At 40.2% G+C, this 19270-nt stretch overlaps 1 protein-coding gene across 1 annotated transcript in view; it reads left to right on the plus strand.

The window, feature by feature from the left end:
• Positions 1-11723, plus strand: part of LOC126282262 (N(4)-(Beta-N-acetylglucosaminyl)-L-asparaginase-like) — a 114067-nt gene extending 102344 nt beyond the window's left edge. The window contains exons 5-6 of the mRNA XM_049981872.1: positions 7502-7609; positions 11463-11723. Coding sequence (XP_049837829.1) covers positions 7502-7609; positions 11463-11691 — 337 coding nt within the window. The 3' untranslated portion in view covers positions 11692-11723. The remainder of the gene's footprint in view (positions 1-7501; positions 7610-11462) is intronic.
• Positions 11724-19270: the final 7547 nt, after the last annotated feature.

Consider the following 19270-nt stretch of genomic DNA (forward strand, 5'->3'; position numbering starts at 1 on the left):
TTTCACTAGGGTTTAGCATATTTTCATGCAGGAGAAAGTGTGTTTTCATCCAAGAGAAAGTGTATTTTTAACTGGGAAATCCAGGAAAAACCCAGCAATTTTTTCTTTTCTTGTCCTTTTATATGCCCTGTGGAAGGTCTCTCTCTGCGTGTGTGCATGTAGAAGACAGGGGAGAGGGGAGGGGGGTGGTGTTGGAGTAAGGAGGGTGTTGGACTCAGATGAGAGGTTATGGGGAAGTCCTATGAATTTCAGTAGGTGTTGGAGGTTAAAACATTAGACTTCCGGGATGGGGTCATTCTGGCAGAGCTTGTAAATGGACCAGTCAGACAGTTGGCAGCGGTCTTCTGCGTGAGGTAGTCTCTGTGACTCATCGCCACAGTAGCAGAGGCTTTGTCTGCAGGGAGGATGATTTGGTATGATCTGTTTTCAGGTTGTGTATGGCTTCTGCTGAAAGTTTAGTGTTCTTAGGAGAGGCCAGGGGAAGGATGGCTAGGCCAAGTTGCAGGTAAGGAATTCCTGGTGGTAGGTGGGCAGGGGCAGGGTCATGTTTTGATGTGGTATGAACTGGGATAGGCAAGATTCAGTGTCAGGTTAGGTTTGAGGGATTGGTGGCAAAGCAGAGTTTCCACTGTAGGGACTGGGAGAAGGATAGCATGTCTGTAACAAGCCCGGTGTTAAATTTGGAGGTAGGGCTGTGTGTCTGAGGTTGCTAGAGGAGAGGTTAACAACAGTGTTTCGGATTTACTTCGTTTCTGTATTTTGTGGTGTGTTAGAAGGGAGTTTTGAAGGATTTGGTAAACTGAAGAGGTCAGCCAGGGCCTAGGTGCAATGAAGTGTTGATGAGGGGGTTCACAGTGAGAAGAAAGGGTGTTGATGGTAGTGGTGCCTCAAGGCAGGAGTAGGATGTCGATAGATTGGATGATTGATGGAGATGGTGTCTGAAGTGCTTGTCCAGTTGTTGAATTGCAGGGGTCTCTATTTCAGATATTGTGTATGTAATGAGGATTCCACAGTAACAGTATCTTACAGTGGGAATAGAGATGGTGTGAGCTCCAACCCCTACTGAAATCCATAGGTTCTTCCCAGAACCTCTCATCTGATTCTGTCTCCCTCATAAGCCCACCAATACCCCAGACATACACCTTGTAGATGCTCCCCAAAATGTACAAACCCAACAATCCATTGTTGCCAGCTATTTTGTTGACACTTGACAGAATTTCTGATTATGTTGACCAACATGTCCAACCAACTACCCTTGACCAACACCTTCAACTAATTGCCCGAAACCTAGCCTCTCATGTCAAAGACTCTAACCAATTCCTTCACTAGCTTTCCACCAACCCAATCCCTTTACCTCCTGGATACCTACTTGTCACTGTTGATGCCACCTAACTATACATCAACATCCCTCATATCCATAGTGCTGCCACTATCAAATACTACCTATACCAGTATCCTTCAAACTCCAAACCCACCACCTCATTCCTTATACACCTTACCTTCTACATCCTAACCCATAACTACTTTGCTAAGAGGAAGTTTACAAACAAATCCGCAACACCCACACAGCACTTTCCTGAGCCAACCTGTGTATGGGTTATCTAAAGGAAAGCTTCCTAGCCTCCCAAAACTTACAGCCACTAGTCTTATTCAGGTTCATTGATGATATCTCCATGATCTGGACTCAGGGCAAGGACAGTCTGTCGACATTCCTTCATAACCTCAACACCTTTCTCCCACCTGCTTCACGTGTGTCTCCTCTTCCCAGTGCACCACTTTTCTGGACATTGACTTCCACCTGTCTGATGGATCCATCCACACCTCTTTCCACATGAAACCCACTAACTACCAATAGTACGTGTATTTTGACAGCTGTCATCACCAGAAAATTCCTCCCATACAGGCTAGCCACCCATGGACAATGTATTTGCAGTGATGAGAACCTCCTTTCCCATTATGCTGAAGGCCTCACAAAGGTCATTACAGACAGGCAGTACTCCCCCAAACATAGTCCAGAAACAGTTTCCCCATGCCATATCCTCTCCCCTTCCCACCCAAATTCTCCCATCAATGGCAAAAATCAGCTTCAAATGAGCACCCCCTGCCCCCACTCACCCCCCTTGTCACCCATTATCACTCAGGACTGCAACAGCCGACCAGTATCCATTGCCAGGGCTTTGCTTATTTCTAAACCTGTCCTGAAATGAGGGGTATCCTATCCAAGATCCTTCCCCATCCCTTGCAGTGTGGTGTTCCATCACCCACCCAACCCACAAAATATCCTAGTCTGTCCCTATGTCATTTCCACTCCTAACCCCTTGCCATGGGGATCATATCTCTGTGGCAGACCAAGGTATAAGACTTGCCCAGTCCATCCACCCAACTCCTCCTCCTCCTCCTCCAATCCTGTCACAGGCTTATGCTACCCTTTCAGAAACTGGGATACCTGTGAAAGCAGTAATTTTCATATACCAACTGTGCTGCAAACACTGCACAGCATTTTATGTTGATATGACTACCAACCAGCTGTCCACCAGGATGAATGACCGCTACCAAACTGTTATCAAGAATGAAGTTGATCACCCACAGTGTGCTCACTTTCAATGGCTGCTTCACAATCCAAGCCATCTGTATGCTTCCCACATCACCAGCTTCTGTGAACTGTGTGGATGGGAATTGTACTTGCAGCACATCCTCTCCTCACATAATTATCTTGGCCTCAGTCTCGTGTAACCCTCTGTCCCCACATCCTCGCCCAGCAGATTCCCCTTCCTCCATCCTGTAACCCCCTCCCAGTTCATGTGCCCATGTCACCTTCAGCATGTGCCGCACCCCACTGGGAACTACAATCACTCCAGCCCATATACCTGCCATCATTCTCTCCTACATTCCTAACTGGCAAATCAGCCATGTCTTTCTGAGCCACTAATCACACACACCTTGTCCCTCTCCCTGCCTCCTGCCTCCCTCTCCGTCTACCCACCTGACACTACCCCCAACCACTCTCTCTCTCTCTCTCTCTCTCTCTCTCTCTCTCTCTCTCTCTCTCTCTCTCTCTCTCTGTGTGTGTGTGTGTGTGTGTGTGTGTGTGTGTGTGTGTGTGTGTGTGTGTGTGTGGTTTTTTTTTCCTTTGGTGAAACACAGATTTTTAATTTTGTTTGAACTTTTGCATCCCTCTGTCTGGAAGGTCGTTTGTACAAGTGCCTTACATAGTCTCATGGTCACAATGAATTTATGAACAAGCCATTCCCATTATTGTACACAGACAGGGGAGAGTTGTTCTGCTAGTTTGAAAAGAAAAATTTGCAGTGTACCTTGTTCTCCTGTTGTCTGTCTGTAAAGGATCCAATCATTGATTTCAACAAGGTTTAGCAGGTTGAGAAAGACAAATATAGGCAATCTGCAGCAGTCAGACTTGACAGTTTACTGATCCAGAATATCAACTCCAAATTTTGTGGAAGTGTAGAAGCTCACTGTGTCAGGGAGTTTTGTTTGTGTTTCTTGGTCCACTGCAACTGACTGCTGCAGTGTGCTCAGTAGAAGAGAAGTTTTCATCATCTTCCCCTGATATGAAGTAATTGTTGTGTCATTAGCTTGTGTAAGATAGTATCATACAAAGATCTAGCAGTAGACTTTGGTGATGAAGGAACTTCTCTTCGAGTTTTCTTCAGTGTATTCACCATGGTTGTGCTCTCCCACTTTTAACTGATGTGCTAGATATTTGGCTGTGAAGAAATTGTCAAGTGTTACATTTCTTCCTTTTGAAGTGTAATGTTGTGTGAGACATGCAACAACATGCTCTGTAACAGATACGTAATGGACCTTTTAATTTGTTTACTCAAGTAAGGGGACCCATTCACCATATACAATGAAGTGCCAAAGAAACTGGTGTAGGCATGCAAATACAGAGATATATATAAGCAGGTAGAACACAGCACTGTGGTCGACAACACAAGAGCGGTTGGACACAGCACGTGTGAGGTTACGATGAAGTGGGGATTTTCCCGTATGACCATTTCACGAGTGTACCATGAATATCAGGAATCCAGTAAAACTTCAAATCTCTTACATCACTGCAGCTGTAAAAATATCCTACAAGAACGGGACTAATGATGACTGAAGAGATTCATTCAACATAACAGAAATGCAACCCTTCCACAGATTGCTGCAGATTTCAATGCTGGTCCATCAACAAGTGTCAGCATGCGAACCATTCAGTGAAACATCATCGATATTGGCTCCATGCCTCGCCTGGGCCCATTCACACCAGCAATGGACTGTTGACTGGAAACATATTGCTTGGTCAGACGAGTCTCATTTAAAATTGTATCGAGCAGATGGACGTGTACGGATATGGACACAACCTCATGAATCCATGGGCCCTGCATGTCCGTAGGGGACTGTTCCAGCAGAAGGCAGCTCTGTAATGGTGTGGGCGTGTGCAGTTGGAATGATATGGGACCCCTGGTAGGTCTAGATATGACCCTAACAGATGACACATACGTAAGCATCCTGCCTGATCATCTGCATCCATTCATGTCCATTGTTCATTCAAACAGACTTGGATAATTCCAGGAGGACAATACAACACCCCACATGTCCAGAATTACTACAGAGTGACTCCAGGAACACACTTCTGAGTATAAACATTTCTGCTGGCCACCAAACTCACCAGAAATGAACATTATTCAGCATATCTGAGACGTCTTGAAATGTGCTGTGCAGAAGAGATCACCACCCCCTCGTACTCTTATGGATTTATGGACAATCCTGCAGGATTCTTGGTGTCAGTTCCTTCCTTTACAACTTCAGATGTTAGTCGAATCCATGACATGTTGTGTTGCGCCGCTCTGTTTGCTAGTGGGGGGCCTTATATGCTATTAGACAGGTGTACCAGTTTCTTTGGCTCTTCAGTGTATTTATGACTGGCATCTCTTGCAAGTCAGAACTTCAAACCAAATTTATCTGGTTTATTAGTAATTTATTGTGTATCAGCAGCGAGCTTTGCATGGCCGAAGCTGTTCATCAATGGTTATAAATGCACCTGCTATGTAGTTACTGGTGCAGTTGACTACAAATGGATTCCAGACTGGGGTAGTTTCTGTGAAGCCATCAGTCTCGAGTCTCTTATCATGAGTGTTCTTGTCATCTAATTTTAAAAATTACATGAGTTAAAATTACATGAGTTCTGTTCATGTATTTCTTCCTATAGTGCAGGAAAAAAATGTCAGCCACCCCTCTTGAGACCACAGAAGGGTGATGCGGAAATTCTTTTCTTCATAATACTCACAAGTGCATACATCATGGCTATGATAGCTTTTAATTGGGCAGTATCAAGTACCTGTGTGTCATCTTGGAGAACTTCTTGGGCCATAATTTCTGTAAAGTTTTTTTTGTTTTGTAGAATGTTATTGTCTATCCACATTTGCCATGCACTCAATTAACTTCCTCTGAGTTTCTTGACTGTAGAGTTTCTGCCAACATGTTGTGGTGCCCTAATCTTCCATGTGCATGGCACAGTGCAATTTGAGTTCACAGCATTCAATCGGCAGCAGTCTCTTCACTTCCAACTTATGGATGCCAAGATGGATGTGATTGTTTCCATTTTCTTCCTTGGATGTGAGCAGTGGTGGATACAGAAAAGCCTCAAGGAGGGAGTGCTAAAGATATCTTGAGCTACCTTTACTTTTATCATAACAAAAAATAATCAAAACTTTTTAAATTTTGCATGTGACTTATTTGAACTGGTTATACACATATACAAGATAATGTCATCTTATGATATAAAAAAGTTACAGTTGTAGTTCTCGTCTTTAAATGATGAATTCTATGTGACTATTCTTCCTGGCAAATTGGTTCATTACACCGTCAGTAGGACACTCAATGTCAGGGTGAGTGTTCAACGGAGCTCAGCCATTGAGTCGATCCTCCTTCATTGTCGACCTTAGTCATGTCTTTGTATGCCACTGTGTTGAAAAACTTCTTTCTGCTGTAGCAGTAGAGGCAGTTAGGCAAGCAAATATTTTGTACAGCATGTTCAAAGAAGGGTGGGTAGTCAGACTAGGACAAACTGACTACACTTGCATAACTGAATCATGATCATTGAAGGCATTTATGCTCCTTTGCTTGTATTGAAGCTTTGCTTTTTTAATCACAAAGAGTGATTCTTCTTCAAACAATGGAAGTTCACTTAAGCACTGATTTACATGCCAGACCATTACTGTCATGTTTCAGTAGTTGTGAGGGCTGACTGGTGGGACCGGCACGGGTGGCAATTTGGGCGGCCCCGCAAGGGGGAGTCGCGCACCTCACATATGTATCCACCACTGGATGTTAGTAGGAATTTGTGGTAGCGTCAGAATCAAACCTGTAAGCACTTGGCTATTTGGATGAGGAGGAGGAGGATCTTAGTGTTTAACGTCCCGTCGACAACAAGGTCATTAGAGACAGAGCGCAAGCTCGGGTGAGGGAAAGAAATCGGCCGTGCCCTTTCAAAGGAACCATCCCGGCATTTGCCTGAAGCGATTTAGGGAAATCATGGAAAACCTAAATCAGGATGGCCGGAGACGGGCTATTTGGATGTTGTACAAATCATGAATATTCATCTTACAACTAAGATTATTTGCCTTGCTCTGTTTTGTGAGATTGATATTCTGTACCATCCATATTATCTTTGTCAGTTTTTATCATGCACCTCATAACATTCAAAAATATCTTGTCCTTCAGAATCTTCTTCTGGTGGTAAACTGTTCAAATAATTCAATAATTCTTCATCCAAACGAAAATACTGATGTGCCATAATAACCAGGAATGCTATACTTCTGCAGAGCACAACAATGTACTGACAGAGAACAGCAACAAGTATGTTCATTCTTCCACCAAATAAAGTAAAATGGAAATAAATAGAGGGAACAAGGTCACAAGAATAATGAAGATGTAAAAGCCATTGTTGCACGTCTAGAGACATGGTACATAAAAAGTTTCTGTTGAACTAATTGCAATGCTTCAAGGTAAAAATGTTTATAAGTAGTTCAGTTTTTGTAACAGATGCTCGTTTTTTACAGAAATTATAAGCCATCAAATACATTAAAATTCATGAAATATAAGCCCACTGAATTGGAATGTACACTAGTTATTAAGTATTAAAAAACACTCAACAGTCAGATTGATCACTATGGTTCTTCTAGTGTCAGTCTGCATTTCACAGCTGATAAATTATGGTCAAAGTCCACATTTGGCCAGGAGATATTTTGAAGTTTAAAATCTGGTTTCCAAACTTCTTTCTAGAATAATATAATCAGTTTGAAACCTTTCTCTGTCTATAGCTCTCTTTCAGGTATACAATTTCTTTCATGATTCTTAAATTAATTGTCTGCAGTTGTTAAATTGTGCTCTTCTTGAAATTCTATCAGGCATCTTTCCCTTTCATCCGTTTCATTCAAACTAATTATTCTTTACCCACTCACTGAATTTCACCCATGTGCTACTATCCAAATTTCAGAAGAGTTGGAGATTCTCCAATCCCTGGGGCAGGTGCATATGCAGACAGCAGTATAGGAGCAGCAGCTGCAACTGGTGATGGTGATATAATGATGCGATTCTTACCCAGGTATGTTCAAGATTATTCTTATCCAGTTTTTCATAACAGTTTGCCTTTCCATGAAAATCGAGCAGTCAGCCTCAAAATATGTGTAGAAATCTGCCTTTTGTAATATGACATACATTTGCAGGAGGATGTTATCGCTCAGCACTATGTACAAGGTATTAATGTAATTCACAGTAATTGCTGACAAACTCACCAGAATGTTTAAACTTCATCAAAAATTCTATCTTTACTCCTCACAAACCTACAAATTAACATGAAGTTGCAATTTATGAGCTAGATTGGTCGATTAAATTAAGTTTAAATAAGCAGCAGAAATAAATTGCAGTTCATTTGTTCCAATATTCAGTTCCATTATAGAAGATAAGAGAAATAAGTCAAAGTGTTTAACACCCACTGAATGTGCAGTTCTAAATGACTTGAAAATGCTCAAAGTTAACTGAAATTACTTAAAAATAATTGAAGTACAAAACCAAGCACATGGAAAAAACTGAAGTACTAGAGACTACCACTTGATCAAAATCAGCTAAATATCATCTACACTAACTATTAAAATATTAAAAAAAAATTAAGGGCCCTTAATTATCCATCAGAAATTGCTCTGAGTGAAATCTTTGAATCATGGATGAAGCCGCTTGGGTTTCAAACTGACACAGTTTGAGTTAACAAGACCAAAACCCAAATCATTCTCAGTGTGCCCACTTACGTGCCTGCAATGGGCAAAGCTGGTTATTATAGTTTATATTTAGTGGTAGACTTCATTTGAAATCTGCTGACAATATAGGATAAACATTCTCATCCTAATAAAAATTTTAATAAACAACATAAGAATATGTTAATTAATGTAATTTGTATACAAAGCTGTACTTATATTTAATTATTCTCTAACAGCATTGTCCTCTAGTGACATGATTTACACTATGTGATCAAAAGTATCCAGGCACCCCCAAAAACATATGTTTTTCATATTAAGTGCATTGTGCTTACACTTCATGAAGTGTAATATACATAATAAATTGATATTGTTTTTAAATACAATTATGTTGAATAATAAATGTTTTTTCTGTACATTTTTACATATGTATTTCAAGAATCATAAAAGTTTTAATTCATTGCTTTGTTAGTAATTCCATACGAATAAATATTGCTTTCCCCAGGGCAAACAGTACACCGCCCCATTATCATTTGTATCCCTACTTGTTACTGTTGATACCACCTTCAGATACATCATCTCCCTTTATACCATGCCTTGCTGCTTCCAAACAGAGTTATTCTGATTCAAAACCCACCACATCACTCCTTATACATCCACATCCTGACACATAACCACTTCTCCTTTTGCAGCATGGGAGCACCCTCCTTTGCTAACCTGTTTATGGGCCATTTAGAGGGAACCTTCACAAGTACCCAAAATCACAATCCCTTATCTGGTTCACATTCACTGATGGTATCTTCATTTTTTGGACACAAAACCATGACACCCTATCCTCATTCCTCCAAAGCCTCCACACTTTCTCTCTTACCTGATTAACTTGCTTCCCACACATCTTCTTGCACACTGACCTTGTGATCTCACAAATTCTTTGCCGATGCATGTATGTACTGTTACAACTGGTGAGAGTGTAGCACCACAAATATGATTTTACCCAAGAAAGTTTGGGAATGCAAACACTTACCTTTGTTCTTGCTCATCTCCATGAAGCTGAGAATATGTCACTTATTCCCCCAGGTTCTGAACAGCACCTTTGCAGTGTTAGCATTATGGATATTTTTTTAAAAGCAGAAGTAAGTTTTAAACTTCCCTGAGTTTCAGTATTTTATGTATTTATTTTTTACATTTTGCTCAACTTGTACTCTGCATACATCATTGCTCAAACACTGATGAAAACACCATGAACCATCCTCACATAATGCAAGAGGACTAATTACACACCTCTTCAATAGAGCATTTAACATGCCACTCCCACCACCTTCTGGGCACCAAACTTGTCGCACTTTCACATAGCCAATATACTTCCCACATATGATCTTACTTATTATATTAGTGTAACTGATGGTTGTCAAAATTTAAATAAAATTACAGAATAACTTTAATATTTTGCTAACGTTTCCCAATTTATGTGCAATGAAAGCCTTCCATTTCAGTTTAATTTAGCTTTCCTTTTATAATAGTTTATTTGGATTGTTTGTTATTTTCTTGTGAACATGACATTTTAATTTTATATATTGTTTTGGTGTTACAAAAATTCAAAACTAAAGGCAGAATTGATGTGTATGTGAATTGAGCATGTTTCTAAAATTTGATGTAAGATGTAAAATCAGAATTTGAGACTTGCATTTTAACCAATTTTAACAGAATCTATAATAGTCTGGAGTTGAGGCTACTTGCTGATACATAAATTGTTTCACAAAAAAATTGCATCTGAGTGAATTCATTTTGAATCTGATTTGCCTTTTCTATTTCTTACACAAGATGTGCCATTATCTAAGTATATTAAGATTCGATTACAAATAAACAGCTTTCTTAGATGTGATATATAAATATATAAGTGCATGTAACTACTACATGTAAGAAAACTTGGTGTCTTTAAAAAAAATGTACAAAAATATAAAGCACAAATTATATGACTCCATGACAATAAATTTCTACACATAAATGACTTTTGTCTGCCAACATTTGGGCATATTTAAAAAAAAAAACACCTATATGTCAATGTTCAATACGTGGCCTATTTCATCACAACTGTGACCCCTCTGATGATGGCTCTGTTTAAATGTCTGTCATATCACACACACACTAACCATCAACAGTATTTGTATTTTGATAGCTCCCAGCTTTCACACAACAAATTATCACTTCCATGCAGTCTGGCCACCCATATCTGTAGTGTCGAGCAATCCCTTGCCTACTATGCTGAATTTCTTGCTAAGAACTTTAATTACTTTTTGCAACAGTCACAACAATTTCAATACAATATTACTGATTTCAGTCTTCACTTGCTATTTTTATACGGTTGACTCCTATATGCTTTTGATGCTTAACAACTCGTGTCACTTGGATCCTCCTCCAACACCCACTTCTCTGAATTATGTAGACGGGAGTTGTTTTTGCAGCACACTCTTCAGTCGTGTAATTCTCTGTGCCTCAGTCTCCACAAGCCCCTGACCCAGGACCTTAATTTCTCTCATCCTGCAACCATACTCTCTTTTTGCCATCTCCCCTTCCTGTTTTGTATATACCCATCCCAATTCACTCCTCCAAGTCATCATGTGTTGCACGCAACACCCAGTCTATGGCCAGAATGGGCTCACCAGTGCCAATGTTGCATGTCTATCCGACACACCTGTAGCATGATTTAGTAGTCAAATGGTGGCAGCTGCATTGTCAGTGGTTTTATTCACTGTAGTTACTGTAACACGTGGTTGATGATGAAAGAATATCTTCACCATACATCTTCAGTGATGTGTTAAGTTCATTCATGGATGTATGCAGACAGAAACAAAATTGCAAAGCTGCATTATATTCACTAGCCATGTTATGTTTTAGCACTATTATCATTCAGAAGCTGTGTTCCCTTTTCTCTGGGCTTTGTACACAAATTTTAATATTGCTAACTTGATCTGTTCTTAATTTACTTCATAAACCTGAATAGCAGAAGTGTTGAGTCACCACTTTTCAACAAGTCAGTACTTGTGCTTTCAGTGAGTTGTCGCCTTTGCACCTAAATTGTTTAAATTACTCCTCATTATTTATTGACTTGCACTCAAAAATAGTGGTACAAGGTCTAAGTTTCATCATGTAAATATTATGTGGTATTCATGATACCTGTTAAAATAAAACTTGTCCTTTTTTCCCCAGCTTCCTTGCAGTTGAGCTGCTACGTAACGGTTCATCGCCCTCAGAAGCTGGTGAAGTTGCCATTCGGAGGATAGGTTCCTACTATCCTGAATTCAAAGGTGGTATTGTAGTTGTACGAAACAATGGAGAGTATGGTGCAGCTTGTCATGGATTGGACTTCTTCCCATTTTCAGTTAGGAACTTGTACTTAAGTGAAGTAACTGTTCAAAATGTGAGCTGTGTTTCCTAAGCATACTAATAAAGTTTCCTAAATTATTTTGACATTGAGCTTTGATTTAGAGAGAGAGAGAGAGAGAGAGAGAGAGAGAGAGAGAGAGAGAGAAACCTTCCCTGCCGCTTATGTAATGGTTGCAAGATAAATATGTAGCATAATGTAATCCGTGTACGTGACGTAAATGCCCCAGAAATAAAGCTGTGTGTAAAATATTCCTTAACTGTCGAGAAAGATAGAGAACACTGATCTTAGATTCTATGTGTCTTAGTTACTATTTTTGTCCTTCATATTTTTAAAAATCTGAAACTCCATTCATTCATATTATTTTATTCGCTGTTCAGCAGAGTCATTATTGTCAGCACTTGAGAGCTACATTTCTTTAATGTACAAGGCAGGACCCAAAAATAACTGGACTTTCTTTCTAGAAAGCATATGCTTTATTGTTTTCAAATACAACGTTATCTCCTTCAAAGTACTCTCCATTAGCATTAATACACTTGTTCAAATGTTAATTCCATGTTCGAAGCACCTTTTAATTCATCCTCTTTGACACCTGCTAGCACTTTCATGACATTGCATTTTACATCTTTCACATCTGCAAAACGCTTCCCTCTCAAGTCTCTTTTCATCCTCGGGAATAGGAAGAAGTCTGAATGTGCTAAATCCGGCGAATAGGGCGCATGGGTCAAGGTAGTCATCTTTGTTGAGGCCAAAAACTGGTGAATGCTGAGAGCCGTGTACGCAGTAGCGTTGTCGTGATGCAGGAACCACACACCAGAATCCCACAAAGCCGGATGTTTTCACAACAAACTTCTGTGACGCCATTTCATAACCTCCAAATAGAATTGTTGGTTTACTATCTGGTTTTCAGGGACAAATTCAGAGTGTACGATCCCTTTGATGTCAAAAAAACAGATCAACATCGTTTTCACATTCGATTTCACTTGTCGAGCTTTTTTTGGTCGAGGTGAGCCGGGTGACTTCCATTGTTCTGTTGTTTACTTTCTGGATCGTACCCATAGCACCATGACTCATCACCTGTAATGATTTTGTTGAAAAAATGTGGATCATCTCTGAACTCGTCCTTCATTTCGGGACAGGCTTGAGCGCAACGATCCCTTTGATCTCCGGTAAGAAGCTTCAGCACGAATTTTACTGCCACTCTTCGCATCCCCAAATCGATGGTCAAGATGTGCTGAATTGAGCTCCAGGACAACCCGGACAAGTTCTCGAGTTGGTCGATTGTCCTGCGTCGATCTTCACTGATGAGATCACGAATTTTGTCGATGTTGTCTTCACTTCGAGCAGTTGAAGGTCGACCACAACGGGGCTGATCTTCAACCACCATTTCTCCCTTTTTAAACCGAGAAAACCATTCGTACACTTGCATTTTACTAAGAGCATGGTCTTTGTAGGCTGTCTGAATCATCGCAACAGTTTCTGCACTGCTGCACGTTGTTCGTAAGAACTAGCCATTTCCTCGTGTCATGTCTGCACTGTACGCACACTCAAAGCACACTCAGCAGAGCTTCTACTACAACCCTCTGGCGGGCAACCTGCTACTACAAGTACACGATGTGTGCAGCAGTATGATTCCAGTTACTTCTGGGTCCACCCTCGTATATTATTTCTTTTGCCTGCAGACTTTGCTCTACTTTTTGTAATTCTTAATGTCAGGAATTGAACAGGAATCATTAATGGAAATCAAAGGCACTTAATTCTACAGGTAAGATTGTATTAAAACAGATGTTGCATTGTGCCAAAAATGAGTTTTATTGGCTAGGCAGAACAGGAAAGAGAAACCTGTTTCTCAAGATGATGTGTATTCAGCAAGCAAATATCACGTGTGAGTAAATTTAAATTATGAGTACCAGTAGCAGACTTGACATGCAGTTTTTGCTTTGGGGGGGGGGGGGGGGGGGTCATACGTATGAAGAAGGAACTGTTTGTAATTGGTATGACCTTTAGGTTTCATGTTTTTGTGGATCATTTGTATGATTACTCGTAATAATATGTAAATATGGCTACATACTGATCATATATGTAGTACTGTTGTGACTTAATATTTTTTGCCGATCACCTTTACATATTAAAACATTAGAACTTCCTCTATGGAACAGAATAGGAGGAGTTGTTAAGCAGAAATGTTTTCAGTTTATTTTTAAATTTAACTTTGCTGTCTGTCAGACATTTTATTCCACTGGTTAAGAGATTAAAAATTTTGGTGATTGTGCATCCCTTAAATTAATGTCAGGTAATGAATGCCATTATCTATTCTGGTATTGTAATTCAGTATCTCATTGTCACTTTTGAACTGTGGTCGATTATGTGCAACAAACTTGATGAGGGAAGTGGTCACAATGCCTAACTCCTTAAACAGATATCTACAAGATGACTGTGGGTGAGCAGCACACATTATTCTTACAACACTTTTTAGAGAAATGAACACTTTCTTCGTTCAAGTTGACTTACCCCGGATGATCATCATCATTGTGGCCCCAGAACATTATTCCATATTGATCTGTGCATGGTACCACTATGTTCCAAAAAGCCACACAAGAAAATGTGATTTTTCAGGAGGTCATTTCTCGGGTTCTATTGGCACAGAGATAAGGGATCGAGTGGTTTGGATAGCCCTTGGCCTAGCAAACATTTTCATGCCTATCAGAACAATGGCTAAGTATGATGTCATAATTTAAACATTACACACTTCCTTCAGATCAGGAAAATAAGCAAATCAGTTGGTTCTTTTGCATTATGTGCATTCTAGGGTGGGCTTTAGGGAGCTTATAAAAGCACCAGTTATGAAGCTTTGCACAGATGTGTTGGGCAATGTCTCTTGTATTCCCGTCGATTGCGTCACGTTGCTCTTTTCAGTTCTGAGAGCACAGTGACCACGTAAGGATGCCTAGTAAATAGTGTCTCCTACCAAGTGTGAGAGCCTGGTGAGAGATTTTGCCTGATGTAATGCAGCCCACATAATACAACTGTCATGCATTTCCTTCTTGATGACAGTTCTCAGGCGCACTCTGCAGGGGCAATGAAGATGCTCCTGTGGTGTCTTCGATTGGGAAGTGTTTGATCACCCACAATAGAGCCCATAATTGACTCTCCCTGAGTTTCCGCTCTGCTGACATGAATCTCTGGCTATGAAGAAAGCATTTTGGCACAGACAATGAGCTGCAGACCAGTGTAGAGAATTGACTGCAAGCACAGGCAGCTGCCCTCTGTGACAAGGGTACTGGAAAGTTGGTACAACGCTATGATTGTTGTCTTAGTTGGGACACTGACTATGTAGAGAAGAAGTAGCTGGAAGGTGTAGCTAACTGTTGTAAATAAAACATTTTTGATTTTTACAATGGTTTCCATTTCATGACCAATCAGACCTTGCTTTCCGAATAGACCTGTTAGTTTTAAATGACATAGTGAACACATGGCAAGGATTCTGAGTTAGCCAAACTGTGTGTGTGTGTGTGTGTGTGTGTGTGTGTGTGTGTGTGTTTTTTCCACCAATAAATCTGTATGGTTTGATATCTGTGTATAATGGGCCCTTTGTGCCCAAACGGGTGGTCTTCAACTGGAAGTTATTCAGTGGTGTCACTTGGTGACATTAGCACCTTATAAAATATTATTTATATTATTTTATCATCCAGAATTGTTTGTATTTTCAAATCAAACACAGCATTTTTTGGTATACTGTAGGTTCAGCCAAAAATATCTGGCATCGGCAGCCAGAGACAGTGGGATGAAGGCCTTTTTGGCTGAAAGTTTACTTGTTTGACAGTCTTTTCGTTTTTCCTATCTTGAATCAACATCTCTGATATAGTGTGTGGCAATCTGTTCATTTCATAATATTGGTATTTTAATGTAAAGTAGTCCAAAGTGAACTTGCGTTGGATGGGAGACAGTTTTATGTTAGCCTTGTATTATGTGTACTCATATGTTGTTTACATGTTTTGAAGTATACTGGCAAACTGTCAAAACTTTACTAACATACATAATTCATTTTATATAAGCAGCGGACCCTACTGTAATTGGGAGGGAGGGGGGAGAAGGGAACCAGCTGAAAATTGCTCCTATTGGAACATATGAAAAGGTGAGTATGCACCTCTTTAAGACTGACAGAAAAATGAGGAACGAGCTGTCTCAAACATCGTTCTACCTTCTCGACAAAAAATTTTGGTATGCAAACATATTCACCTCTTCATTTTTACTAAAAGAGAGTAGTAGAGAGATGGAGACAGAGGAGGAGGAGAAGGCAACAGTGATGGTAGGAAAGAGAAATGGATGAAGGCAATAGCAGCGGGAGCCTGAGAGAGTAAAACCGTAGGTGGGCTTTAGGGCATCACGACACCCCGTCCTGACTGGCGAACATAAAAAGTTTGCCCACTTTCTCTATCCCCTATACTCGCGTATCAGAAGGTTTGAAGTCTAGGGGTCAAAACCTTGAGCCAACCATCCACAAGGGCATGTGTGGAGAAGAGACAATGGTGGTTGAAGAGAAAAACTGCAGACTGTAAACAAGCAAGAAAGAAAGAGCACGTGCCAATAGGAGACAAAAAAAAAAAATGGGACAAAGACAATTGGCAGTGGGACAGAGAGACAGTGAATGTGGCAGAAGAGAAAACTGTAGTAACGAAGAGCGAGAGAAAGAATTACGCATTAGGAGTGATTTAAAATGGAATGATCATATAAAGTTGATCGTCGGTAAAGCAGATGCCAGACTGAGATTCATTGGAAGAATCCTAAGGAAATGCAATCCGACAACAAAGGAAGTAGGTTACAGTACGCTTGTTCACCCAATGCTTGAATACTGCTCAGCAGTGTGGGATCCGCACCAGGTAGGGTTGATAGAAGAGATAGAGAAGATCCAACGGAGAGCAGCGCGCTTCGTTACAGGATCATTTAGTAATTGCGAAAGCGTTACGGAGATGATAGATAAACTCCAGTGGAAGACTCTGCAGGAGAGACGCTCAGTAGCTCGGTACGGGCTTTTGTTAAAGTTTCGAGAACATACCTTCACCGAAGAGTCAAGCAGTATATTGCTCCCTCCTACGTATATCTCGCGAAGAGACCATGAGGATAAAATCAGAGAGATTAGAGCCCACACAGAAGCATACCGACAATCCTTCTTTCCACGTACAATACGAGACTGGAATAGAAGGGAGAACCGATAGAGGTACTCAGGGTACCCTCCGCCACACACCGTCAGGTGGCTTGCGGAGTACGGATGTAAATGTAGATGTAGAAGATAGGAGAAAGTGTCAATGATAGGGAGAAGCTGAGTATAAAGGATTCGCTACGAAAAAGAGATTGGGTAAAAGAGTTTAGAACATTCTATTTTAAAAGAATGCAAATATGATCATGTGCCTAAATGTTTTGTGAGGAAGGTAGAGTGAGGATTGAGGCAACTGGTTCTAAATGAAAATGCTCTAAATATGTCAACTTACTGATTTCTCTCTTTCCCATGCAATGATTCGATGTGAAAAATATGGCTTAACTACGATGTTTTAGGAATTCCAAAATGTGTTCTTTCCTGTTTAAATTATCATCAGTATAGGGACACAAAAATCTTGACGTTTCTACAGTAGATATTATTTCCTCATTTATTTATTTTTCAGCTAATTCAATCTATACAAGATGTAGCCTCTTTAAGTTATTAATTTTTAAGAGGTGTTTATATGCATCTGTGTCCGCTGCTGTCTTCTGCCAGTTGAAGCCCACAACTTTCCTGAGTTCCTTATCCCAGCGATCAGGTGGTCTCCGTTTTTCTCTGGGACTCCACTCTAAAATTGATTTTGTCCATCTTCCACCCTCCTTTCGTGCAATATGTCATGCCCACTGCCATTTTAGAGTCTTAACCCGTTCTATAATATCTTATAGCTCGTATGTCTTCTCTTTTCTGCTGATCTTTCTTAGTGAGACCTAACATTGACCTTTCCATAGCTCTCTGAGCAGTTCTAAGTAAGTTCCCTTTGGAAAAATTCATTTGAAGTCTAGTTTTCACACCCGTACGTTAAAACCGATAAGGCACTGATCAAAAACTGTGTTCTTTATGTACACTGGCATGTTAATTTGAAAACTGTTGCATTCCTTCCATAAGCCCTCCAACCCAGTTTAATTCGATGAAAAATTTCAGGTTTCAAATCTCCTTTTGTGTCAATTAATTGCCCCCAGATAAACTTATTCTGTAACATTGTTTATGATGTTGCCGTTCAGTGTTACTTGTCCTGCAGCTAGCCACTTATTAAGCATTACCATAGTTTTGGAGTGATTTATTTTAAGTCTAACTTCCTGGCAATGATCTGTTAAGTCTTTTATAGAGGACTGCATTTCCATCTTACTTTTAGCTAGGACCACCAGGGATACAGGATCGCCCTGTTTTACTTCTTTTCCAATGTGAAATTCACACTTGTTTTTTTCCTATGTTGATAGATGCTACAGATGTGTCATGAATGTTGCACAGTACGTTTATATACTTTGTTTCCATTCCTTGCTCGGCCAGTGCTTGTATGACTGCAATGTGGCTGACAGAATCAAAGGCTTTCTCGAAGTCAATGAAGGCTATGCTTAGCGGCATTTCATACTCGTTTGCTTGACTATTTACCTCACACAGTGTGTTTATATGGTCAGTTGTACTGAAACCACTGTTGAATCCAGCTTGTTCTGTGGTCTGTGCAGTTTCCACTACCATTTTAATGTGATTTATCAGGAATTTAGTGAACACCTTATATATAACAGAAAGTAAGCTAATGGGTCAGTAGTTCTTCAGATCGTGAATACTTTCCTTCTTATGTGGTAAGATTATGTTTGCTTTGTTCCAGCAGGTCAGGATGCTGCCATTCTGTATACACAAAGTAAAGACTTAAGGCAGATATATCTGTGTTTCCTCCCGTGTAAGCTTGAGTATGTCAATTTCAGACCACCATGACCCCCTGCTTTACCATTCTGCATCTCGTTTATAGCTTTTCTTATTTATTCGGGGAGGACTTCATCACCGTCATCTGCATAAGATTTTCCTAGTGGTTCATGGGTTCTTTCATACATTTTTTCTTTCTTCCTTTTCTGTTTTCCTTATATTGTATCATTGGTGAAATAACTCTAGATGTGCAGAATAAGTATGTTGTGTCGTTTTGAAATTGAGTGAAACCATTCACAGAAACCCATTCAATAACACTTTTAAGAACATTATTTACTATTTTGTGTGTGTGTGTGTGTGTGTGTGTGTGTGTGTGTGTGTGTGTGTGTGTGTGTGTTTGGACTGGTTACAATACTAACATTATCTGCAAAAAGAACTAATTTTAAACTTCCTGGCAAATCAAAACTGTGTGCCGGACTGAGACTCGAACTTTGGACCTTTGCCTTTCGTGGGCAGGTGCTCCACCCACCATGCTACCCAAACACAAATCATGACCTGTCCTCACAGCTTTACTTTTGTCAGCACTTCATCTTCTTCTTCTTACCTCTTCATCATGTGCAGATCTAGATGGCATATAAACTGGTAATACTGTGATGGTTGCAGGCTCCGTCTCCATCTTGGCTAAAATAATGCATTCACTGTGCTGTTCATAATAGCTTACTTGCACTCTTATGT

This window comes from Schistocerca gregaria, chromosome 7, assembly GCF_023897955.1.
Source record: "Schistocerca gregaria isolate iqSchGreg1 chromosome 7, iqSchGreg1.2, whole genome shotgun sequence".
Taxonomy (NCBI): domain Eukaryota; kingdom Metazoa; phylum Arthropoda; class Insecta; order Orthoptera; family Acrididae; genus Schistocerca; species Schistocerca gregaria.